The sequence below is a fragment of the Anopheles maculipalpis genome, chromosome 2RL (assembly GCF_943734695.1).
Source record: "Anopheles maculipalpis chromosome 2RL, idAnoMacuDA_375_x, whole genome shotgun sequence".
Taxonomy (NCBI): domain Eukaryota; kingdom Metazoa; phylum Arthropoda; class Insecta; order Diptera; family Culicidae; genus Anopheles; species Anopheles maculipalpis.
In genome coordinates this window covers 15027499-15053564 of record NC_064871.1, presented here as the reverse complement: position 1 = coordinate 15053564, position 26066 = coordinate 15027499, and the positions used below count along the sequence as shown (strand labels likewise).

The following is a 26066-nucleotide window of genomic DNA, read 5'->3' as shown; positions in this document are numbered from 1 at the left end:
TCTCAGTAAAGGATGTATAATCTATCCCATATAGGAAGGAAGGAAGATATGCTAGACTTAAACAACTACAAGGGTATTACGGTGTTGAAAACCGCCTGAAAAATATTCTCCCTAATCCTTCAGGATAAGTTTGTCCCATTCGTTGAAGAGATAGTTGGAAACTATCAAAGATGGTTCCAAAATGGAAAATCTACCACTGACCAGATCTTCACCACGCGACAAATCTTGGAGAAGATGGCTGAACAGCAGTTGAACACGTACCATGTCTTCATTGATTTCAAGACCGCATATGATAGCATAGCCAGGGTAAAACTCTATGAGGCCATGAGCTCTTTTGGAATCCCGGCCAAACTGATCAGGCTTGTTAGAATGACCATGACCAACGACCATTGAAAAACTCTTAGGGTCCTTTGCTACCACGAAAGGCTTGCGTCAGGGAGATGGACTCGCCTGTCTCCTATTCAAATTGGCGCTAGAGTGGGCCATCCGTGACTCGAAGGTGGAGACTTCGGGAACCAGCTTCTATAAGTCAACCTGTCGCGACGGTCGAAGCTGGGACTGTATTGTACCTTTAGAGTCCCAGTACTCACATACACCTCTGCGACATGGACTCTGTCCAAAACGAACGAAGCCCTCTCTCTTAGCCGCGTTCGAGAGGGAGATGCTCAGAAGGATTGTTGGCCCCGCCAGACTCCGATGGGCTGGCCATGTTATACGCATGACACCGGACAACCCAGCTCAGAAAGTTCTTTTAGGCCGCCCACACGGACAGAGGAGGCGTGGTAGTTCCAGATTGGATGGCGTGGAATCATCCGCCTTGATGGCGGGGATAGCGGATTGGCGAACGACGGCGCGACCAGACCGTGAGCGATTCCGGATTCTGCTACGGCAGGCCAAGACCGCAAAGCGGTTGTAGCGCCTGATAAGTAAGTAAATAAGTAATGTTTACAGTCAAGACGGTATAGCAAAAAATAAAAAAAAATTTGAGAAAATCTCCCACTAAACGAGACGTTAATTTCATAGTACATTTTGCGTTTCAAATGTTTCAAATTAAGGGTAAATTAATGTCTGGAGTATTATATGAAACATATTTCTTTCAATTAGGCATCAAAAACGTTCAAAATATCGTCACGACTAGCATTCAGCAATATATTACATAGATGCATTAACAATACTCTTGAGAAGAAAGAATCTAAACCACTGAAACTTGAAATCGTTATCATTGATATGACGGCTTTGACCTCCTCCTCCTCCTAACATTACGCCATCTGAGCCATCGTGTTAGCGTGCGAAGTTGATGCCTCCGGTAGGTATGAGGCCAAACCCCAACAAGACTACATACTGGAAACAAGAAAGCTCCGAAGGGCAGCAACAACAAAAAATCGATTGAATAAAAAATATTTTTTTGTTTTTGTTTTTACAAGTAAAACTGCTCGATTGGGCTTGTTAAGGACTGCTAAATTGCCCTTAAATTACCCTTAATTGAACCGGCTGTTTAACGACCATTTTAGGATTATTTAAGCAGATTTGTCTCAATGGCAAGCTTGTGAACAGTGCGTCATATTCTTTGCAACCAATAGCACCGCAAAGAAAAAAATCAATCAACAAGAAAATTAATTATTGCAGCTCTAGCACACACACGCACGCACCACACGAGGCACTCTCATTGTCATGGGAAGTACAATCGCAAAAGTTTTTCCCCTCATCTTCGCCCGGATGGCTTTTCGAACTTAAGATGCCTTTCCTGTGCCCGGCGATGCTAAGCTGGACGAGGCCAAGTTCTGAGCTGATCGGGAAGTAAATCCTTGACGAAAAAGCAACACCCATCAGCTTTGCCATTGCAGAAGCCATTGAAAAGTGAGAAAAACGTGATCCTAGAGAGGCTTCAAGAGTGCTCGAGAAGCAGTGTGTGTGTGGGTGGAGGGGAGAGGTTTTACTGCCATCTTTTTCTTCTTCAATTTTCCATTTTAGAAAAATATATTTTTCCCATGCAAAAAGAGAGCAAAGCCAAGAAGGAACCTGTCAAGAAGTAGTCAACCTTTTTTGCTAGGCATCCGCGCAACTTGTAGAGCAAACTTATTCCACGGGTGAGTGTCATGGTCAACGCACAAAGTCGCCTGAAATGACACCGAAGCCATTGGGCCCAGTTTTACCGTGCAATAAGCCGTGGAAAAGCTGCGTACATTCTACGGTCTTTCTCTAACTCTCTCTCTCTTTCCTTCAGCCATTGGTACTAACTGGGATCCGGCGCTAACCGCACAAACTACTGGCGTGCGTCCGGCGAAACCATCCGGCAAACCCATCACTGGGAGTTCATTGTGTCCGTCGTGGACCTGAGCAAGTGGCAAGTGGAGACTTTTCAGGCGGTACAATCCTTCTTCTCGGGGAGGGCGTTCTAGCGTTTTCTTTTTCTCACAGACCCAATGCCGTCGCTCGAGCTGGTTATTAGTATTAGTGGTCGTACAGCAATACACAACAGAAGGGCGCTTTATCTGTACGGGAGAACTCAGGACACGTGATTTTCCTTTTCCCTTTGTCACTCTCTCTCTCTCTCTCTTTCTCACACACACACACAAACATTCTCTCTCGCACTCCCTCTTTTTCTCCATAGATCTTACTACTGTATTCCAGCTATCGATTTTCCCAACCCAACTCGTCTGATGAATGCGAACGTTTGCAAATGTCCCTTATCGTTCGTCCACATCCTCCTCAACGCCACGGGCACGCGATAGATAAGGAATAGGGCTGTGGCTACCGCGCGCAACAGGAAAACCGTTCCCCCCCGGGGTGAAAAACGTCATTTGACATTTTAAATTGCATTAGCACAGGCACTTCGTTGCATGCGCCACACGGTTCGTGGCGCAAAAGTGATTTTCCCTGCCGAGGAGTTGTTAAATATGCAAGCAACACAGCAAAATAAGAATGCAACAAGTACGCGAAACCCTCTCGCTACGGAACAAATATATCTCGTGCGAAATTTTAGTTGGAAATTGATACAAACAAAATCAAACTCCATCGGCGCACTTGCGGTTCGATCGATTGCATCCAAATAACTTTCTTTGACACCTTTTCTCCGGTTGGCACTGAATAATATAGGACACGGACAGAAACCCTTCCTGATTTTCCTGATCCAACCCCCCCCCCCCCCCACCTCTTCCTTTGCTCCGGTTAAGGAAAACTGTTGAGTATCCCCCCCTGCTGGCCGCCTCTTGGGCCTCCTGCTTTAAAAACCACGCGCTCAACACCACCACCACCAGCTTTTTCTTAACCAGCACAACTTGAACCATAAAATCAGGGCTGCAACAAACAAACAGTGTGTGTGTGGCGCCTACATGGTCGTAAAGTCGTGCACATTTCATGTCAAGGACATTCTCGATCGAAAAGTTAGAGCGCTCTATCGGGAACGGCCAAATCGGGACACGGTGACGTGTATCAGTGGGCTAAGGAAGGACGAATGGAAAGAGCACGAACGTGTGTGTGTATGTGTGTGTTTATGCTCCTGTTGTAATGTAATTATGCATTAAAAGAATCGAAAAGGGGTGAGAGGGAAATTATTCTTCACAACGCTGGCTTCTGTTTTGATTGTGGGTCAAACTAGGAAGGAACCTTTTTCTCATAAATGCGGGTCTCGGAAGTAGGAATCTAGGGTAATGACAAACATATTTCCCCGCTCCAAAACGTTTGCTCCCTATAGTTTACTGATGGGAGTTATAATTTTCCCCACAACGGTGGGGATGCGATAAGAATCAGCATTGATGTTTAGAAGCACTGCCATAAACTTATTTATCGTTATCAATGGGCAGAGGGGCATTATTGTATCCACCCGGATAGAAGCTTGATGAAAAGAGAGCAGAGTGTATCATGATTCACCTTCAAAATATTCAGAGGTTAAGGTTTTCGCCAATCCGAACAATTCTAGACCGAGAGCAAGCACTGCTGTATTAACATCAGAGCAACGTGTTTGTTTATAGTTCATTCATCAACTAACCTTTACAAAGCAAACATAATAATGAACAAGCGCAAAACACTTCCGAAGCCTTAACGGAGGGATTTAAAACACACCCACCGTTTTTGCACGTGCAATCTCGTCACGTTTAAGCCGCAAAAGGGATAAAAAAGCAAAAATTACACTAACTAAAATTAGGAATGTAAAATTATAAACACGTCTTTTTATAGGTAGTAGCAAAAAAAAATCATCACTAAAATGACATTTTAAAAATAATCATGAACAATCATAAGGAGTTGAACAGGTAAAATCATCCCAACATTTTCAGCGCCGAAAAAATGACAGCTGTCAATTCTCTTTCTAAAGAAAACGTGTTCTTGCATCTCACTCCCTCTACAGACGTTCGTAGTTTTTGTGCGAAAGAGACAAAGCTTCAAAAATAAGCAACTGACTGACTGAGAGACTGAGTTATTAACTTATTATTGACTTGGGAAGCTCCCGTCGATATATTTCCCGTCGTCGGCTTATATTTCAACAGCATTGTTGCCATAAGTAAATCTTGCCAAAGATGCTCGAATACAATCAAAATTAGATTGATTGATAGTCTAGTCATCACTACAGGAATGGGATCTTAACCCTGGTCCTACCTTGTGAGGATCGGCACAGCTGTCGCCTCTACCACCAACACAAAGAAATGTAACATACTTTTCACTATAAAATATGTGCTCTCGAGTTGTAGTAAAATCGTTATGCTGTTAGGTGCTTATCTCAACGTCCGTCTAGAAATCGGGACAACTGATCGCAATACACCGTCGTGTGTCTCAAGGCAAACCAGCGATAAGATAGGGCAAAAACCGATCTTCCCTGTGTGCACGTTTCCAAACAGTAGCCGCAGCCAAAGACCCGCACATGACTAAAGCGTGCTAAAAATAAAATTATGTGTAACAACGCCTGCAAGACGGGTCACGGCCGTTTCTGGAAGAAAATTAGTAAAACAGTCTCTACACTTGCATTTTCTTACTAAAACACCACACAAATAAAATTAGCATCTTCACTAATTTACCCCACTGCAGCAGCAGAATTTTCCATCCAAAAAAAAGATCAATAACATTGAAACTGTGCCAGGAAATTAACTGCCAACCATCGAAAAATCGCTACCTTGAATCCTCGAACGTAAACACAACGCACGCACACACGCCCGAAATGCGCACAACAGTGTCAGATTTGTGAAACCGTAAAAAAAAACTATTTTTGGATCGCTGGGAACGTTCATCAGTGAGAAATTTGAATTCTGATGAACGAAGCACCACCCTCACGAGGATTGAGCGTCAAGACAAACATATAACACGTATCGAAGACCTTCCGGAGCGAAGTTTTCACTTCAAAGTGAAAAAAACAAATGCTGCGCGCCGTCAATCTTTCAATGGAGAAATTTTGATGTGTTGGCCCAAATTGGGTTGAGAAAAATTCACACAAAATAGCATAATGTAGAACCAACGAAGCAAACCCCTATAAGGTGCAAAAAACTAGTAAATTTGTATCACAAAAAACGTAAAGCAAATTATTTGGCAGCACAAAACACGACCCTGGCGGTAACCCTACGTGTGCGTGTGCGAATTTGGACCGGAGATGCCGCCACCACCAGAGGCAGCCACCTCTGGTGGTGGCTGCCTGTGCAGGGAAAAAGCAGTTACCTCACGTTACCAACCAGACATTGAACATTAAAAATAGAAATCCATTACCCGTGGACATGTTGTTTCGATGTTCGCACGAGAAAGGATAGTTTACTTTTTGCTTATGAAAGAAGTAACAGTAGTAGTGTCAAATTCGTTTAATCACGTAACTACACCAAATGCCCTTCCCGACATGGCCAGTTGCCCAATGTCTGGAAAAGTTTGGAACAATTTTAACAGTAGGAGCAAACCTTTTTGGAGCATTCTAGACATGGCGCGACTGTTTTAACGCAGAAAATACAGCAACAATAATGCAAACATAAGCAAACACTAGATTCTTAGCACATCGGGCTAGTAAAAGCTAGCAAAACGGTACGAAAATTGATTGGTAAATATAAAACAACATCGTCGTTACGGAGCTATTTATGGGACACATCAATTGTCAGGCGACAGCGACGGCAAACGTGTGACTGATGCGTGCATTTTGCCCTTCATCCACACTCAACTTTCATATCGCAGACACACGTCGGAGGTGTATCCATGTTCCTCTCAGCTCTGTATCCAAGGGATCAGAGTTCGTCGACAACCCATCGATACTCCATGCAGCTCTCCTCCAACGTAAATAAACAAAATCCCAGTGGACGGTGGCCAGAGGCTTTGTGATTGCCACCCTTGTATTTATGAGGGAATACTGTCAATATTTACACCCATATTCCATCGCCAAGCGCTTCGGTCTAAATTCGTGCTACCAACCATTTGAAGATGGGCGTTTAAAAATAGACTCCCGTGCACATCATGCGAATCTTGCGATTTGACAAATTTATCACAAATGCGTGAACCCCTCTTTCTGGTGCTGTCTCGGTTGTGAAACGAATTATAACGTAAGAAAGATACCAAAGAAACAGCTATTGAGAGTTTCACACTCGATCAAATACAGAATAATGCACGATTATCAAGGTTGGATGAGCATCGCTAATAAATCGTCCAGATATTATGACACATAGGAATGTGCGATAAAAGTTTAACATGCACAACATCACGTGGACTTCATATATTTCTGGCCTAGGCCACAAGAACTGTTGGCAGATGCAATCTGATATTTTTATTCGAAAGTTTGACATTTTGGAGCATAATCACAATCCCAACGTTTTGACGCTGCTGATATGAATTAATTGTACATTTGTTTAAACGCTAATTAACGTTACGACGTAATTCGGTGATAGTTGTCATTTTAAGAATAAACGAAAAGAATAAAATTTTTAAAAAGGATATTGAATTTCAACGTTAATCAATTATAATTATACTTCATTATTATTCAATTTTACAACGTTTTTTTTTTTCATTACTTTATTCTATTAATCACAAAATAATCATTCTAACGATAATAGTTACCAAATACTTCAATAATAATCTTACTTTTCAATACTTTGATAGATAAAGAATTGATAGATCGAATTTTTAAAACTTCAGAAATTTTCCAGATCCTAGAGAGGCCGAGAGAATCCAGAGAGAATCCAGAGTGGCCAGAAGCTCCTCCTCTCCAACAATAAACTGGGGACTCTATAGTAGAGCCCCCAGTGGTTCTATGTGGAATTTTTTGACATTTATGAGTAGGTATTGGAGCACTCTTCCCGCTAATGGAGTGTTTTTGGCATGATCGTGCTTGTTTCAGCTATTATTAACGATGGAGCTGCAACGAAGACGATTAATTGTGCACAACCACTTAGAAAATTCAACTTGGTCTGGGAGAAAAATTGGAAAATTTCTTTCAACGCGTCTTCTACTTTTTAATATGTTTTGAAACGGTTGCGGAAATGTGAAAGCATCACTAGAAAGGTACCGAGTGCAGACTAACGCTACCTTTTAACAAATCAATCTATAAACATGACAGCTTATGGAGATCAGTGCCTGGAAAAGTGTGATTTGCTTTTTATTAAAGCTCATAAAGGCCCAATTAAGCTCTGGCCATATTTTCAATCTGCCCAACAAGTTAACTATTGGGAAAAAACAGCCACTGAAGAGGATAAACCAGTTGTGCGGCAGCTTATGGAAGGTATCAAAAGAAAGCTGCTTAAATGCATCCTTACATGAACAAATATATTTTTCTTGAATTTTGTGATAAAAGAACATTAAAAAAAACCTTTCGTTTGATGTAGAAATTATATTTTTACGTTGAAAATTTCTCGTTTTACAGCCTTTACTAAACTGGGCTGGAAACCTCTTTATTTTTTACCACATCTTCCACTAGCAGGTGTTACTGCTTGATCCACGGTTTAGAAAGGCACAGGGCAAAGCAATGTTATGATTTCTTGTAATAATAAATTTACAAAATTAAATTAAACTATCTTTCGCTAGTAAAACTCCATTATCTGATCAAGACACTTTGATTGAACCAGTATGTTTCCCTTCTCCAAACAATTGTAAATATCCACCTTGTAAGGTGAATCTCGCCCTACTCATATCTGTGAGGAAAACGTCCGGTATTTCACATACTTTTCCTCATATGAAAGGAATCTTCTCCTCAAAGGAAACTGAATATTTGTTACAAACATCAGAAGAATCATACTTTTGGCCAAGCAAATCCGTGATACTTACTCAACCTTCCTCCCAAGCATGGTTCTATTCACCGTTCAGTCAACAAAATGCTGTACGACATTTTCCTCTTTCGCTCTTATCTCTCTCCTACAAAATATATCGAGTTCAAATATTGCAGTACACATGCCCACAGCACTAATAAATGCAAAGAAGTAGAATCGGTTCGTTCGTGTCAGGCGAAAACCGTACCAGATGGGAAAGCTCGGCGCGTAGTAAGCCGCTTGCATGGAAAATGCTTGATTTATGCTAACGAGCACTTTCGCCCGCTGGAATGGAGCAGGAAATTTGATGTTTACAAATAAGATAACGTAGCCAGAGCAACCAGTAAGGGGGGAAAAAAGGTTCTGTTCTGTGCAAAAGTACGCATCATCATATGCACGATGATGGAATCGGCAAAGAATGCAAATTATGTAGAATTATGAATCTATAAAATATCAAAATATTACACATTTCTTGCAAGTACTGTGTCTTTTCTTTGCGGACACAGGATTTCCAAGGCGTCAAACACGCTTTTTTTTGGTAAAAGCTACTGGCTTTCACCAAAATATTGCCATAAACCCGCCGTGTCACGGGCACAAAAAAGGCAAGCGTTTCGGTCTCGATACACAGTTCCCCGATACAGCTCTGAGAAGCACTTTGCAAAACCACCACGACACCCACCAAAGAGGAATAAAATAAGCGACAGAATACTCCCATGTCAAGCTGAAGTCAATGGAACGGAAAGCTAAACAGCATTAAAACACCCAACCCAACCAACTCGTCCTTACCGTCGGGACCTAGCGAAGTAGACAGATTCACACTCAGCACTGGAAAAAAGGGCGATGCCGCGCAAATGGTCATGCAGTAACAATCTTATCGAGTGTCACTTGAAGCCTTCGCGGCAGCGAAAAGTGGAACTGAACTCTTCAAAGCTTTTTCAATCCACTTTGCTCAACAATTTGCTCTCGGAACAGTTAGAATCTCGTCTGGGTGTGTGTGTGTCTCGATTGCTCTGCTTTCACAAATCGATCCGATTGCGATGAACGAAACAAACATCAAAACCGTAAATTAAAAGAAACAGACACAGCGCAATGGAACTTTATTTATTGACTAAGGAGAGAATATTAAATTCGACACCAGGTCCGTTCGAAACGCGATCTATTTCCCAAGTATGTTATGTTGTTTTGAGAAATAGAGTGAAAAGATAGGAGAGGGGGTTTCCAAACCACTCAAGACAATTCTGATTCGGATGGGTTTCCATTGCAAATCTTATGCGAAAAATTAGAATCTTATGCGAAAAAAATCACTTCTACTTATGTTAATGGTCTGCAACTCTTTAGTCTAGTGTCTCTTTTATACCAATTGTTAATTGAATTTAAAAATTAACTCGACTGAAAAGCGAGTCCAATAGGATTGGGTAGAGGATCAACACAACTACCAAGACAAAATACTTGCTTGCCGGTTGTTCTGATCGCGATAGAGCAGAGTATCAAGCAAAACGGTGACGATCTATCGGTGGTAGAGGAGTTCTGCTACCTTGGTACGATCGTAACTTCGGACAACAACGTAAGTTAGCGAAATCCGAAGGCTTACATCGTGCCTACTACGGACTCCACAAGCTCCAGCGATACAGAAGGCTCCAACAACACACGAAATTCACGATTTACCGTAGGCAGCGAAATCCGAAGGTACGTTGCAGCATTGCGCCGATCCTACAGTACGGGCTCCACAAACTTCTCCGGTACTTCACAATATACCGCACGTCTGATACGTCCGGTACTGCGCTGCAGATACGTGTCCTGGACTCTGCTGACGGAGGAAGCCAATGCACTCGCCATTTTCTAACGGCGAGTACTAAGGATTCTTCTTCTTTTTCTTGGCTTAAAGATTTCTAAGGTCACCCCAGCCATCGAATGGCTTACTAGACTTGCCGATGCCTCGAAGTTGGATAGGCAGTCCTCACTACGGTGGAACGGTTCGCTCAGGATTATCTTTGGTGTGAATCACTAGCTAGCTGAGCTGTTTGATGGCCCAGATATCCTGACGGTAGTCAAAACCGGAAAGATACGATGGTTGGGATAATATTTATAAACAATCGTGTTACCCAACAATTAGTCTATAGTTAAGCATTTGTGACGAAACCAATTAGAGAAAGCATCAGAATTAAAATTGAGCTACAATTTACGCTTTCTATCGCTAAAATTTCAACGCTAAATGTGTGTCAAATGGTCAACCTCCCCCCGGCAGATATACAAGATGACGATGCTTTTGCCCAAACATCAACCGTTTTGCTCCGTCGATAATGACATGCAAAACAAAGTAAAGGTGTTCCCCTACTAAGCCACAGACAAAAAAATCGCCGAACCGGATGATTGCTCTTTCCACGGTTCTGTTGGAATGAGTGGTGCCGTTGTTTCGCAGTTTTCTTCTCTGTACCCCCATTTTTCAATGCGGGTGGCGAGGTGGCACTACCATCTATCGGCAGGTGGGTGTTACCATTTTAGCGAGTATATCCGCAACCGTAGCCGGCCAGGGCCCAAAATGGAGCAAACGACCGCAACCGTATCGAATAGAAGTGGCGAGAGAGAAGAAAAAAACAAATCCAATCCCTCACAGACTGCCCACTGTTTGGTGGATCGCTAGAAACAACAAGACGTTTTCTTATGGACACGATGCGTCACAAGAAAAAAAAAACATAAGAGAAACGGTACATCCATCCGGCAGTAGAAACAACATCAGAAAATTATCATAGAATAGAGCCAGGGGAACCAACTCTCCAAGACCGAGAAGACTTCGAGCTAGAAAAGAGGATGGGTTTGGGCGTTGGAAGCAAAATCAGATCATCACCCATTAAGGTAGTAGGCTCCCCCCCCCCCCCCTTCCTCCCCTTATATATACCAGCAAGGGGTAAGATAAATTTACAGCAGCACCACCTTCGCAAGTGCATTGGCCAATGGTGTGTACATGTTTAATGTAGTTGTGTTTCTTTTACCTCCTCTTTCCTAGGACTTTGTTCTTCTGCTTGATGCGTTCTCGACAAGATCACTCTTGATCCAGTGGGGTGGTGTTTTTTAATCGCTTTTTACTACCCTTTTTTGGTCTGTTTATTGCACTGCTGATGCTTCCCGAGGGTTTGAATTAAAAAAAAAAAACCCTAAACGAACACCCCCCGGATCTAACGGGTTCGCGGGCGGATAGCGAAACATTCATCACTCTCCACCCTCCTGTCAATGAATCTTTCTTAATTGCTTTTTCCTACACCTTTCTTTTCCACTATTCACATTTAGAAAGGAACAGAGCATGATGTACAAGGTAAGCTAATGAGAGTTGAGGTCTTTTAAGACGATTTAAAATGCTCCAACTGATCGTTGGGACCAGTACAGAAAAGTTTATAGCTTAACTTGATGCCTACACACTTCTTCCTGTATTTGGTTTAACATGATTTACTAGGGTCACGACGACGGTCATCAAAGAAAAGCTTACAAAATTTTATTAAAGCCACGTAGGATTTGAATCCCGGGTACTGCCGTTTGAAGACCAGCGCCTCTGAGGCATATACCATCTAGAACTCATCCTAACGCTTCAATTCTTTTTCTTCTTCTTGGTTTAACGACCTCTAAGGACACGCGGCCATCGAATGGCCTACTAGATTTGCCGAAACCATATAGTTGGATAATCAAGTCCTCACTACGGGATGACGGGTCGGAGTCGGATGGGATCTGAACCCTGTTCCTGCCGTTTGAAGACCGTGCCCGATGCGCCACTGACGCATCTACCATCTGAAACACATGCTAATGCTCCAATTTTATCCCAATTTAGCGAGATCTCTGATTTTGATACTCGAAGCTTCTTCTCCTGTCTTCTGTCAGATACTGTCCGCTCAGCAAGTTCAAAAAGCAAATCCGTGCGATTAACAATTCATATTAATCCCGGGGAAAACCTTTTCCCAGCACAACAGCACAACGCCCAACAGAACCCTGCCAAATTTACCCGAGAAAGCAGACGCTCTCCTCAGTGTACACACACACACACACACATTCTTCTCCGCATCCGAAAATAACAAGTTCAAAAGTCGCAATATCGATTGGGCGCGCGATAAAAATATTTCCCAATCAATTGAAGTCAATAATAGAGCGCGCGGGAATCCAAATCCAAGCACATGCAACATTAGCGCCGCCGGTGAAACACAAAATAAAGCGCACACATGTAGTCGTTCGTTCACGGTCACAACAAAAATACACACCAAACAAGCAGCAATATCAACACACCCGTAGAAGGCAACCCAGTGAGGGGAGCAGCGAGTTTGATTCGTTTTCCTTTCGATGTAGCAGCCCAACCGAAAACACATCTCTTCGAAAAGGGAGGCGAAAGGGAGTCGCGAATTGTGTGAGGAGATGAAGGTTTTTTTTTGGGTGATTCCCAAAACGGGACGATATCCAAACGTGGATTGTTTACATTTACTAACACACATTCGTATATGGTGGGGAGATAAATAAAGCCACCAAAACCCACCCACCCCTCCACCAGCTCCCCGTGGATATAATAATAAAAATGTAATGAAGGAAGCTTTTCTCCCACCGAGTGACTCTAAACGCTACAACCAAGCGCTTATAACAACTCAACAGTCAATACACACACTCGTTAAGCGGTGTGTGTGTGTGTGTGGGGATCAGTAACGGATAATCTCCAGCAATCCATATCCACACGCTGGATCGGTCAACGAAGGACAAACTCGTGGACAGCCCAAGGACAACACATGCCGCCGTGCTCAGACCACAACCACCCTGTATCATCAGCCAAAACCTTGCGCAGGCAAAATTGGTGCTTCGATCGATCGACCGATAAGGACGACAAACACAACACACACCCGTCGGACCATCAATCGACAAACCTAACGAGCATTTTAATTATTAATTTTGGTGGTTACGACTGAGAACGAGCGCGGTACATACAGAGACGGCGACGGTGCGATAATGTGAGCAGGAGTGATCATTGGTTTGGAAACGTAATGAATACGGTGGCAACCCATCCCCGAAGATACACTCTTTCGCTCTTGGATGTAAACAGACACACGCGCAACGGGTCAGAATGGGGATGGGGGTGTTATTAAATTTTCAATCTCTTTGTGAATATCCCATACTTGTGTGGACTGCATAACATATGTTTTCTACTCACGGACTCCATCACGGAGGAGTTAATACTTTTTTTCCTTTCTTTTAAGTTGTTCTACGTTTTGGACACAGTTTTACTACGCGGATAACGGAGACATCCGACGGAGATATCCGACTATCTTGAGTTTACGCGTATCTCGAAAATCAAGCAGATACACATCGTTACTTGATAGCTGCATTGATGCGTCCACAAAAAAGGTCAGGAGACCTGCGATACTGAATTGACAGACTGCTCAAAAAGCTCTTCAAAAGAAGAAAAAGAGTTAAGTTAAGTTAAAAACAGTCAGCAAGTCTTCTTCTCGAGCCTACGACCTACTGCCTACTGCCTGCCTATATGATGTCGCCATTATGTAGCGACTTAAAATCGATCTGTTCATGTCATGGAACTGGTACCGGACAACCCAACCTTATAATTGGGTTTTAGGACAGCTGCATGCTAGCCCGTTCAGACAGATGAACTAACTACGTCGATGCGTCCATAAGAAAGTTCAGGAGACCTGCGATATTGGACTGAAAGACTGCTCAAAAAGCTTTTCAAAAGAGGAAAAGGAGTTAAGCTGTACTGACCCGCACCTAACAAGTCTTCTCCACTCTACGACTTACTAGGCCATCCAAGTCATCTACTGACTTACTAGAGTTGCTGATATCCCGTTGTTGGATTGTCTGTCCTTACTACGGGGGAATGGTTCGGACCTAGCAAGTATTTAGACGTATCCTAATCGATATATCACTAAAAATGTCTTTACACACCAGAGCAAAAGATGCAACTTCCATCATAATTCTAAAGATCTCTCGGGATAATGAAGAACTCTTTTTTGGCAGATTAAATCATATACTTCTTCACTCAATTTTGCTTACGTAAAAGTACGTATCGTCTGCCATTCTTAGCTTTGTTGGACTTATAGTTGGACGTATTGATGTCCTTGAAACAGGATAATCAAATTCTGCATACTAGGAAAAAAGAAGTCAAATGGGTTTCGATACCCGATCCTTCGGAGACCTGATTAGACCCCGCTGCCATCTCGGTCATCATTAACGAACTTTGGGGAACGTTAATTTCCGCGATTTATAAGGAAAAAACTTATTATACAAAATTTACAAAAATTCTTTAAACAAATTTAAAAAAAGATAAAGGAGGAGTTTAAGCTTAAAAATAAAAAATTTAAAACCTCTAATGAAAAAAGGATAACAAATTTCACAACTGTGCAATGAAAATGAAACAGAAAAGGGTACAAAAAAGCGGATTTCAAAAAAAATAAAACAACAAATAAACAGCTTTTGTGAAAGTGGGAAACAAAGAAACAGAAAATTTAGAAGGGAAGGAAAATTCACTAGTTTTTTTGTGGTTCGATGACGATCAAAGATTGAATGACACTTTTCATTTTACTATTATATGAACACGAAAACACGACCAAGCGAAATGTGGTGTTGTGGAAGATACACGGTGGGAAGAAGAAAGTGTGAAATTATGAAGGAAATTCAAAAATGACGTACACACGCACCACATCAGTACGCCACAGAACGAAGAATAGAAACGAAAGGTTAAGTGAGTAGGGGAGGAGAAAACTCGATTCCACGATGGAGTTTGAACAAGTTTAGATAACTACAGGAGAGAAGCCACATTTGTTCCTTTCATGGGTGGTATGACCATCGGGCGAAAGAACTCCCGCGTGTGTGAGTGTGTGTGTGTGTGGTTTGTGAAAAGCGAATGTTTTATGAGGGGTTGTTGAAGACTCAAAACTGAGCCTCCTTACGATTGACCGCCAGTTTTTTTACGTGTATATTATATGTGTCTCTGTGTGTGTTTAAGGTGTGAATGCTATGGAACTTTTGTGAAAAGAAAACTATGCATATACGGTATTGTTATGATGTTTAACTCCGACTTACCTTCTAGGAGCCGCTGAATCAAGTTGTCCACGTCCAGCGTATAGTCGCCCATTGCAGCAGTTCGATTTCGGTTTTCAGGCAAGGTTGCTAGTTGGTGTGTGTGTGTGTGTTGGACCCGCGCGGCTGGTGATGACACCCGGGGGGAAAATGCTTGCTGTTTTCACACGTTACGCCTACTATGTTCGGATGAAGCTCTGCAGCTGTTGCTATGGTCTGAACTGTCTTGTAAAAAAAACCCCGGAATAGCAGGACAGTCAACCTGTTATTTCAACACTTCACTGCACCTTCACAATACTGTCGCATCTGCCGTTGCGGCCCCGGACGCCGGTGGTAATGGGTAAATTTGGAATCTTAAAAGATGGAGTGCGCGGCCGAGACAGCTGGGGTCGTCGCGCGCTGTTTTACTTGGTTCGTGTCGAATCGTTGAATCTTTAACACTGACAGATAGCCGATAAACTGACTACTACGATGATTTTAGTATATCGACAAACATCCACTATGCGGCACTTGCATGTCACACTCGCACACAAGCATGCAAAAGCACTGTTCCCTTGGTTTTAAAAGGGTTGTTGATGCTGCTGCTTTTCAATTGCTTTGTGATGGAAACTCTTCAAAAAAAATTTAATCACACTTTTAGAACCGCACACACACACCAAGAGGCACGCACCATAAAACCCGGGATAGCGCCGGGATGACGAAATTAGCTGACGGTCAATACGAACAACCGTCACACACTGTGCCGTTTTATTAATAAAAACGCAACCACACACTTAGAAGAGCTTCAACGATTATCTCACTTTACAGCCTCGTGCTCACTAATTATCGGTTGGATTGCACTTTTGCACACACTATTCACGTGCACGTGACGACACGATGCTGTTAAATCCTGTAGAATATTATAACATTTGTTAAATTCATCTGAAAAAGTAACACTAAAGTGGGACTGCATAGAAAAAGGTACTCTTTTTTTCGATTTAAAATGTGATGTTCCATGTTTAGCACGAACCGAGGAATTATTCACGTCCAGACGACGTCCGCGGTTTGTGCTCTCATTATTATTACTTCTGCCAGCGACGCACGCGCAGCTGGTTTTATTCACGCGCGCACGGCTTCCCGCTTTTTCTCTTTCAAAAGAGCGAATGAACGGAACTATAATTTTCATCCGCACCAACACCACTACCAAACGCGTTCCAATGCATGTGTGTGCAGGTGCAGTTGTGTTATTAAAAGCTGCACTAAAAATGCAGCCCGCCCAACCGGTGGGAAAAATGTATGCAATTGTATGGAAAATATGTTCCCAATGTGGAGCTATTTCTCACACACTCACATACACAATCAACACACTCTCATGCCGACACTCACACACACACAAGAATGTATCTTCCGTACGTTTCAAGTACAAAATTCACACCCGAAAATGGAACGATTAACGCATATTTCAGTAGGAAGCACGATAGCGCCTGTCACACGTACGCACACACACACACACTATCACACCACATCTGCACTCATCATCATCATCATCATCAACCACAAACAAATCAACGTGTAAAGAAAAACACACACACACACACGCACGCGATTGAAACGAGTATTATTTTTGGACAACGGGTTCCACTGTCGGAACAACATAGAGCGGAAAATTCTGCTTTTTCGGTCGTTTATTGCACCAAATACATACACACTTTCGAAGGACTTTAAATCAACCGTGAAGCTACGAATAATAAGATAAAAAGCACCCATACTAGACTAAATATGCAAACCTAACCTAGGGAGCGAATGTACCATTTGTCCGTCGCGTTTTTCCTGTTTCAGTTGTTTCTTTACCCCCCTCCCCTTCCCCTTCATATCACACACACCCAGCAATCGAATATGCAAAAAAAAACTCAACGCCGCCTATTCAACGAAGCGAAACTGCGGATCGACCGACACCGCACAACCTCTGTACGAAATGGCAAAGACCTCACACCTTACAACGAACGAAGAAACCACCCGTTTTGCCCATCTTCCTATCTATCCATAACTGTGTGGTTGGTTCCCAGAATTCAGTAGCGAGACAGTGTGGCGGTGGCGGAACACACGGGAAAAAAGGAAGCAAAATTAGATCACAGCAAATGGAGAAATCTTTTCTGCCACTGGTTTCGGATATAGTACACACTTTTGCACACGTTTCGCTTGCAATTTCACACGCCCGTAACGCGCGCAGGGCCAGAGGGAAGAGAATAGCTTCAAGCACACGGGAAAGTAAAATGGCCAATTGCCTGGCCACCGTACACCGGTTACAACCAACACGATCCGGGAGCGAATAACTTGACTGTGAACTTTTTCCACACGTTGATCACAGTTTTCTACCTGAATGCGGGGGGGAAAATACAACCCGAAGTGCACACACCTTTTTACTGCTCCGTGCTCCGTGTGCATGTGTAAGTATTGGGGGCCGTAAAACGGGGTTGTTCCATCACAACACCCGTTGACAGCCTGTTCGTGTTTTTCTGACCATTTTGATCTGTAGCATAGTGTATTATGGCCATGTCGTGTGTGCGACGTTTGCCCACAGTTTGTATGCGAACAAGATGAGAGAGATCAAAGAGAGGTTATTGGGAAATTAAAAGAGCAATATTTTGCTTTAACATTAGTTGTTCGTTTATAATAATTTTTTGCATGTGAAATTTTTTTAAATAATAACTTGAATTCTTTTAGTAAAATTAACTATTCAAAATATTTTTCGAACCAAACAAATGGCGCCTATTCGAATTACACCTAAACGTCAGTTGTTGATAAACAGCACAGGGTGACACGAGTAAATACACATTCATTCCAAAACAACAACAAAGCTGCTTTACTTATACGCATTTCTACTGCAACTTATTAGAAAATTAGCTCAATTAATCCGAAAAGAATGGCCGATTTCGATTGGAACGATCACCACCGGCAGCAGGTCCTGCAGGGCAGACAAATATTGGAGCGAACGTCCGCTAGTCTGGCCCGTTCGAATCAGATTGCCATCGAGACAGAACATACGGGACACGAAGTAAGTGGTGGGCCCTATCATGACGCACACACATTTTCTATCTGGACTATCAGCTAATCAATGCCACTTACTTCCTCCTTCTAGGTAATAAACGAGCTTGAAGTGCAGCGAGAATCTCTTCTACGCAGTCAGCGCCGGCTGGAGAACGCCAACGACGATCTTAGCCGATCGGGTGCCATCATCCGGGCAATGAAGCGGAACGTGTTGTACAATAAGCTTATTTTAATTATGATCATCGTAATGGAGGTCGTTATTCTCGCGGGTATGATCGCTTTAAAGTTCATGTAGCGCGTGTGAGGTAAGACTGTACTTCTTCAAGCCGAAAATGCCAAAGTGTAATTAAAAGCGTGCCCTTCAAGCACGGAACAGAGAGACATTCGTTTGAACACATCTTCCAAAGTGAAGTTAGTTCAGTTCTTGTTTATTGTATACATTTACACGTCTGAGTGTGTATTTCTGATAAAAAACATTATTAAATCTTCAATGAATAATAAAAAATACTCTTATAACCTTACCGTTTTACAAGGTCTTTTAAAGGCCACATTGCGTTACTGGATGTGAAGGCTAGGAAAACTCTGTGATCAAACATCGAACCCCATTGCACCTTGATACCGTTGAAGAAATCGGCAAATTTGGACCATTCTCTCTGTTAAGCCCTTAAAAAGGTTTCCACACTATTTGTTCTTCAGCACGTGCATAATCACCTCATCGACCGTATGATTATTCAGCAATGCCTTAATGTCGTCATCGTCCATCGTGACGGAAAACAGAATTTTGGTGTTCTCTCGCATGCGCGTCGTATGATCGCCGACCTCCTCACCCTTTGCCGGCTGATGGCCACAGCCCTGGATGACGCGTCCCAGCACCACCTCGACCGGCGCGTTCGGCCACCCGAAGCTGCGCAGCATCTCGTCCCCCATCAGCATCTGCAGCAGTTCGGAAATCTTTTGCTCCAGCATATCATCGCTCAGGAAGATGGGAATGCTGTCCTCGTCCGTGCGCATCCGTTTCGGTGTGGGAGGTTTCGGTTCCCGTTTGCGCTTTACCTTCGCTTCCTCTGACGCCTTCGTCTTGGTAGCCTCTTTCGGACGGGCGGTCGGTAGTCCGATTTGGGCCGGCTTTGTCCGTTTGTTAACTGGTTCTTCTCGCTTTTCGCGAGGAAGTTGTTCTTTCGTTTGCTTAGGAGACGCTTTCGCTGGTGATTCCTTCGTGGATCTCACAGCAGCTGGTGTAGTTTCCGACTTCGGTTTGATCGTAACACCACTGGGAGGAGTTGCTTTTGAAGTGCTTGGAACGCTCTTGCGCGATGGTTCTTCTTCGCCCACCTTGCTAACCACCACTTTCGAAGCGATCTGTTCGGTTGGTTTTGAAACGACAGTTTGTACAGTCGGTTTGGGTGGGGATTTGCCTTTCGTCGGCGAATCATCTTCCTGCTTTACAGTCACCACCCGTGGGGATTGTGTCGTTTTTTCGACCGACTCCACTGTACGGCACTCTTCGCCTGATATTACTACTTCCGTGTCATCCTCAATCGGTACCAACTCGTATGGTACCGAGGTGGTCGGCAATGTGACTGGTACCGTATCGGATGTGCCTGCCGGGATCTCGACCACCTCAAACACTTCCACCGTTTGGTTGGTGAGTGGGTAGGCGGTCTCTTTCGAAGGCTCATCCTCCATCGTGGTGATCTGATAGACTGCACCGTCTATTTCTACCATTGCTTCCTTTTCGGCTTCACGCTTTGCGGTCAGTTTTTCCATCTTTTCCTTCTCCGTGTCGCCGACGATTTTATCAAAAAAGTCACTGTTGGAAGGAAAAATAAAGGATACATTTTTGTTCAATCAAACCAACACTAACACTACACTAGTGATGAGAATAACAACTCTTTTCAAGGAGTGTTCACGAGTTCGCGAGAGGTTACGAGAAGATTCTAGTGTTATCTCTCGTAACAGCTGTGAGAACTCGCTCCTTAGTAGTGAGTTTGATAATAACGATTTCCAAAAGAGTTTAAACACTCTTTGCGTTTCGAACCCCAAAAGAGTTGTAGAAACTACTCCACACAACATCCTTACCGCCAACTACTTACCGATGTTTTGTACGCATGTGTCGCATCAAACAGTCGGCCCGTTTAAACGTTCCCGAGCAAACCGTACACTGTACCGGATTTTCCTCGATATGTGTCCGCTGGTGCAACAGGATAGCGTTTTTGGTTGTGAAAAATTTCCTACACACCAGACATTCGTAGGCTGCAATAATGACAACAAGAAAATAAATGCATTTTTGTCACGATCACGATTGGACGTCGTCTGCTTAATCCTCTACTTACGCTTAACATCCGAATGGATCAGCTCGTGCCGTGCAAGATCATCCTTGCGCAGGAACGTTTTGGAACATTTCTCACACTCGAACGGTTGTTCGCCCTTATGCATAAACTTGATATGTTCCGTCAGGCGGGCTTTGCGATTAAACGTCGCATCACACTCGCGGCACACAAACGCATCTTTACCACTGTGATTGAGCATGTGTGTCCGCAGCTGGGTCGCTTGAATGAACCGTTTACCACACTCCTGACACTCGTGTGGCTTTTCACCGGTATGTGTTTTCCGGTGCCGGTTTAGTGTTTCACGTGCCGCAAACGTTGCCGAACATTCGTCGCACCGGTACGGCCGTTCGCCCGTATGCTTGCGACGATGCTTCCGCAGGGCACCAGTGGACGGGAACGACATCGGACACAGATCGCACGGAAACGGTTTCTCGCCCGTGTGCGTGCGTATGTGTATGTTCAACAGTGATGAACCGTAGAATGATTTCGAACAGTACGGACACTGGTAGTCCCGCTTCCGTGCACCCTGTCCCAGATGGGAACGCAAATGTTCGCGCAGATTGTCGATGCGGGTAAACTCTTTCCCGCACACCTCGCACGGCAACACTTCCACCTCCTTCGGGACAATGCCACACTTGGTGTGCTTTTCGTGCCGGTCCAGATGGTAGCGACGGGTGAAATCTTTCCCACAGGCCATACAAGCGTACGGTTTGCCCTCGTCGTGCGTTTTCAGATGCTCGTCCAGGATCGTTTGCGAGCTGCATTTGGCATTGCAGTAACAGCACGGATACGAATCCGATTCCGAGTGGATCGAGCTTATGTGACGTTCCATGTACTCGTACGCTTTGAACGATTTCGGGCAGAATTTGCACCGGATGTGACCGACGTGGGCGGTACTAACATCTTCCCCGCAGCAATAGCACGGATTGTCCGGGTTCGGATTGCAGTACTTGTGGAACTCTTCGCCCGGATTCGCATGTTTGGCCGCTTTGCGCTCCTTCAGGATAACGTCCTGCACCTCATCGACAACACCCGGACACTTGTGTTTGTGTGCTTTTTGGTCCTGGAAGGTGAGAAAAATTAAAAAAAAAACTTTACAATTAATTCCGTCCCATGAACGAAGGGGGGCTTTTGACCGCCTGCTTCTTACCGCTGAGGTTTTGAAAATCTTTTTACACTTTCCACAGTACTTGCTGCGCTTCATGTCCAGTATCAGCCGCCCATCGGCCGTCTCGAGCAAATCTGGATCCGAGTCCGGATTGTCGGACAGCTCGACGTATTCCTCCTCGTCCTCCTCATCACCATCCCGATCGTCGCTCGATCCACTGCCATAATCCGCACTCTTGTCGACGGGCACCAGGTCAATCTCGTCGTTACCGTTCACTTGAACGTTCACCAAAATCTCTTCCTTTTTAATGCCACCACTACGCAGTCCACCGATAGACCGTCTGCCTACCATTTTGGATGAAGAATCGTCGCTTGCTTTGATCGTAAATAAGCACCAACGCCACAACTAAAGCCCAATAATGAATGTGATGTTTACTCTACACAACCGGCCGACGCTAGGCGGGCATTGATATATGCAAGCTTATTTTTGTTCACACAGTATATGCGCCTACAGCCAAACCAATCGCACGCACGAAAGAACCTGTGTGTAGGAATGTTGGGAAAGAAAACGCAGGTCCAACAATTTAGGGAAGCACAACAACATAACCCAAGCCCCCTTGGTTTTCTCTCACGCCAAATGTCAAACTTGTTGCATACACGTAAAGATGCTTGCGCACCGTAGCAAAAAAGGGCTAAGTCAAGGTAAAATACCACCAAGTGCTTACACTTTTACGGTTCTACGATGGTCAGCAAAGCACTAGCAACACTTTGGTACGGACGAAATACATCTTTAATGTGTATTACCGAACAAAACTCACTTTATAAATGCGTGCGTGTTTTCTCCAGCAGGCAGACACTCTGCTCGCTCTTCCCCTGATTGTTCAATGTCTAGCGCGATTTGACATTACGACTCTTCGGTGACGCAGACACGTCATCAGCGTTGCAGTTCAACAGGCGCTTTCGCTGTAAGCGTGTGGTGGTAAATTAGGCGCAGCAATACATACTCGATAAAGGGCAGAGCGTTTTAGACTGATAATGCAGACTCTTGTGTAATTTTTTTCGTGGAAAACCTTGAATTAAAAAAGTTAAAATATGTTATTTAAACAACTGTTCGTTTGCTCATTTATTTGTCTGTGAAAAAAACATAGCCTAAAAAAACTCACTTTGGCTCCAGAGAGGATCGAACTCACGACCTTCGCGTTATTAGCACGACGCTCTAACCAGCTGAGCTATGGAGCCACTTGCTGAGGAGGCCCAAATAATCAGGTTAAAACCTAAAAGGTTTCAGAATAAGCACTACTAACACATAACTATCACAATATTGATTTTCTTCGAAAGTGAAATGTTTTTTTTTCATAAAGGACGGTCAGGCCGTCTTGCTATATGACCTTTTAAAACCTTTCAACATCGATACTTTAAAAATAATAAGGACCGAATCGATGAAATATACAATCAGTAATGAGATAACAATCCCGGAGTCTGGCCGTTACCATTGCACAAAATGGATACTTAGAACAAAGATTGGTAAAATTTTATTACTTTTTCTTTTAGACACAGTCTCCCGCACCCGCTGGCTATAATTTGGGGTCTATCTCCCCTCCGCCTAGTTTAATAACGATTTTTTTTTACGATTAAAGAATATCTGCTATCCCTGCGTACTTTACACATTTGTTTATCCTAGCGGAGATTGAATTGTTTCTTGTTGCGCCGTTATCCACCTATTGCCAAGAGACGCGTCCTACCGTGTGCCTATAATCTAGGCTGCATCAAAGCGTACTACTATCACACAGTGGGAATGCAAATTACTACGATAACGTAACTATGGCATTGCATTGCTTTTACACCGCGACCGCGAGAGTGTATGTCTCTCAAACAAGCACAGTACAATTCTCGTTCACGAACAATTTACATCCCATCTAATTGTAGAGCTTCGCATCTAAACGTGGAAGGTAAAATTTCCTTCCAAAACCTTGATTTCGTGGACTAAAAGAGATGTGATACCCACCCCTACCGTGGCATATTCTTCATTCCCGTGTTTCTAGTGTATGAGATCGATCAACATCATCTTGAAATGTGTCCTAACATGCGGTCAAATGGTAAAACAGCTAGCCTATCCACCCTTGCACTGATACGCCGCCGCAAGATGGTTAAGGGTGAGCATCTAATTCTGTGGACTCGTCTGCAGCCAACCACGGCTAACAAGATACTTTTTAACGATGCTTTCCGCCACCGAGTTAATATTGTGGTCCAACGCCGGCCGGCTAAGCAGAACCGTTTTCAGCGTAAGATATCTCGTGACGGGCATGTTGAGCGAACTGCACAGCTGTATTTCATTGGACGTTAGCAGCTGTCCGCCGGGCTGCTGTGCCGGATCGGCTGCCAGGCTTCCTGCCCCGCCGCCGCCTCCCCCGCTCGCCTGATGATGGTGGTGGTGGGGGTGAAGCTTCTGACCGCTCGTTGCCTGCTGCGAAGCGGCCGACGAGCTCGTCACCCCCTCCCGCTGTGAGCTATCCAAGCAATTTTTGCTGCTGTATGAGTCGTCGGAGCAGACCCGGTCGTCGGTGAGGAGCGTGGGCTTTCGGTCGGTGGAACTTGAGCTTCGGACGTCGCTTTCGCCTCTTCTTGCCGATCCCACCGTCGCTGGTACCCCTTGGGTCACAATCGCCTGGCCCCCCGCCCCCGTTTGGCCCGTTCCGCTGGCCGATACCGAGGATGCCCCTTTGCCGATCTCGCCAGAGACGCCTCTGCTTCGGTTGTCCTGTTAAAATTTGTCTTATACAACCGGTAATCGACTGACCGTTTGGACCGATTATACATGCAAGCTATTTCGGAAAAAAAAACCGTGTACAATACGAGTGCACATAACAACCACATCAGAACAGTGACCAGGGACAGAAAAATGGGGGAAAAAGAGCATAGAAAGAGAGAGAGAGAGATATTGAGACCGATTAACTTCCGCGGTAGGCAAAATTGTATCCACAAAAATAGCTCCCATGTATAATCGGAATATCCGTCCGGTGGCGCATTGGTTGGTGCTATGGAAATGATAAGATATTCTACCCGATTCGTTTTAAACGAGACATTCCGGATTTAACTTCGGATAAATCCAGAGTTTACCCCTGATTGCTTTGATAACCACTATTAAGGGTTTTGTTTTTCCTTTAAAGGCTGATTTTGTCAATAGGGATTCTGCTCATTTCCATGGCTTTCAACCGCACACACACACACCGGTGCGGAAAGCTACGCATATATTGCTTACCGTTCGTCCGTGTCCGTATGGTCCCGTACTGCGATACTGGGCAGCAGCCACATGCTGCTCAAAGTGCACACATTCGTCGACGCGTTGAATCCCATTCCAGCGGTAACGGTTCAGCTCGGACAATCGGATCCGAAGTGCCCGTTCCCGTTCGAGTGACGATATCAATCGCTCAAATTCTAACGATGTGTAGAATTGCGAGTAAGTGCGTAATCTTTCGCGAAATTCACGCTGATCTCGGGTCTGGCGTGCCCGTTTCATATTGCCCCGGAAGAAGTTGGCTATCAGCTGATAATCTCGCACCACCCGTTTCCTTCTGGCACGTTCCCGTAACCGGCGGGTGTAAATATCGACCTGGGCCAACTTTAGCAACATATCCACATCTTCATCGTCCGGCTGCAACGACAGAGTAGACACGAGCTGTTCCGCCGTTGGATCGTACTCCCGCTCGAAATCGTCCCGATTTGGCATGTATCCGAGTGCGGCCGCTTCTTCGGCCGTACAGTCCATTGGCGGTAGCTTCTGTATCAGCAGCTGGCTCAGCGGTCCCGTATCGTCCGATGTGTGATCGGTCAGTATCGGACGCTGGTCGACCGCCGTCTGCCATGTATGCCGACCGATCGTTCCGTTCAGGAACTTTGTCACATACTCATCCTTAGCCTCTTCGGGCGTGCGGGTTTCGATGTGCTTGCTAATATCTTCCCAGTTGCCAAAGCCGTACTGCTCAATCGCATCCAGCAGGTGCAATTCTTCCCGGGCCGACCAACCACTCTTGCCGCGGAAAATGGACAAAATTCCCGAATCCATAAACTGGTACGAGTGATCATTTCGGTGCGGTCCGATCTCGGCTCCTGCAGCAAAACACTGTAAACAAAGCACTCGGTGTAATCAAAAGCAAGCCACAAAAAAGAGCACGGCGCCCTTCTTCTTGTTCCTCTTCTTCGCATCAGTCACCTACCGCTAGGCACAGTTCGAAGTCCGTGCACACCACACAGTGCACGCGGATCCCCGAAATATCTTCCTGGCAGTTGGTACATGTGTATTTGGCGAACAGTTCTGCGGACATCGGTGAAACGAAACCGTTAGCTATACTACGGT

At 44.4% G+C, this 26066-nt stretch overlaps 4 protein-coding genes and 1 non-coding gene across 6 annotated transcripts in view; 1 reads left to right on the top strand and 4 right to left on the bottom strand.

Annotated features, from left to right (window-relative positions):
• Positions 1-15304, bottom strand: part of LOC126558424 (serine/threonine-protein phosphatase PP1-beta catalytic subunit) — a 31837-nt gene extending 16533 nt beyond the window's left edge. For both annotated transcript variants that reach the window (XM_050214437.1, XM_050214438.1), the window contains exon 1: positions 15252-15304. In XM_050214437.1, coding sequence (XP_050070394.1) covers positions 15252-15303 — 52 coding nt within the window. In that variant the 5' untranslated portion in view covers position 15304. The remainder of the gene's footprint in view (positions 1-15251) is intronic.
• Positions 15305-18100: 2796 nt separating this feature from the next.
• LOC126559479 (uncharacterized) lies at positions 18101-18570 on the top strand. The gene is made up of 2 exons (XM_050215643.1): positions 18101-18282; positions 18367-18570. The coding sequence occupies exons 1-2, from the start codon at positions 18151-18153 to the stop codon at positions 18568-18570; spliced, it is 336 nt and encodes a 111-aa protein (XP_050071600.1). The 5' UTR covers positions 18101-18150.
• Positions 18571-18956: 386 nt separating this feature from the next.
• Positions 18957-22064, bottom strand: LOC126560125 (protein suppressor of hairy wing). Its single transcript, XM_050216287.1, has 4 exons — positions 21756-22064; positions 20609-21668; positions 20369-20528; positions 18957-20085 (listed from the first exon to the last, which is right to left on the bottom strand). Exons 1-4 carry the CDS (start codon positions 22062-22064, stop codon positions 18957-18959), a joined length of 2658 nt encoding a protein of 885 aa, XP_050072244.1.
• Positions 22065-22877: 813 nt separating this feature from the next.
• Positions 22878-22951, bottom strand: Trnai-aau (transfer RNA isoleucine (anticodon AAU)). The gene has a single exon. It is a non-coding gene; the product is annotated as a tRNA-Ile (tRNA).
• Positions 22952-23872: 921 nt separating this feature from the next.
• On the bottom strand, positions 23873-26066 carry LOC126557737 (transcriptional adapter 2B-like). Its single transcript, XM_050213613.1, has 3 exons — positions 25927-26066; positions 24972-25832; positions 23873-24470 (listed from the first exon to the last, which is right to left on the bottom strand). The coding sequence occupies exons 1-3, from the start codon at positions 26032-26034 to the stop codon at positions 23874-23876; spliced, it is 1566 nt and encodes a 521-aa protein (XP_050069570.1). The 5' UTR covers positions 26035-26066; the 3' UTR covers position 23873.

Bases quoted from the DNA above. Each gene is read 5' to 3' on its own strand.
- LOC126557737 (XM_050213613.1), bottom strand. From the start codon at position 26,034: ATGTCCGCAGAACTGTTCGCCAAATACACATGTACCAACTGCCAGGAA. The intron at 25,833-25,926 runs GTAGGTGACTGA...CTTTGTTTACAG, and splicing joins ACTTCGAACTGTGCCTAGCG to TGTTTTGCTGCAGGAGCCGA. The intron at 24,471-24,971 runs GTAAGCAATATA...AAATTTTAACAG, and splicing joins CATACGGACACGGACGAACG to GACAACCGAAGCAGAGGCGT.
- LOC126559479 (XM_050215643.1), top strand. From the start codon at position 18,151: ATGGCCGATTTCGATTGGAACGATCACCACCGGCAGCAGGTCCTGCAG. The intron at 18,283-18,366 runs GTAAGTGGTGGG...TCCTCCTTCTAG, and splicing joins CAGAACATACGGGACACGAA to GTAATAAACGAGCTTGAAGT.
- LOC126560125 (XM_050216287.1), bottom strand. From the start codon at position 22,064: ATGGTAGGCAGACGGTCTATCGGTGGACTGCGTAGTGGTGGCATTAAA. The intron at 20,529-20,608 runs GTAAGTAGAGGA...TCATTATTGCAG, and splicing joins GATCCATTCGGATGTTAAGC to CCTACGAATGTCTGGTGTGT. The intron at 20,086-20,368 runs GTAAGTAGTTGG...TCCTTCCAACAG, and splicing joins CACATGCGTACAAAACATCG to TGACTTTTTTGATAAAATCG.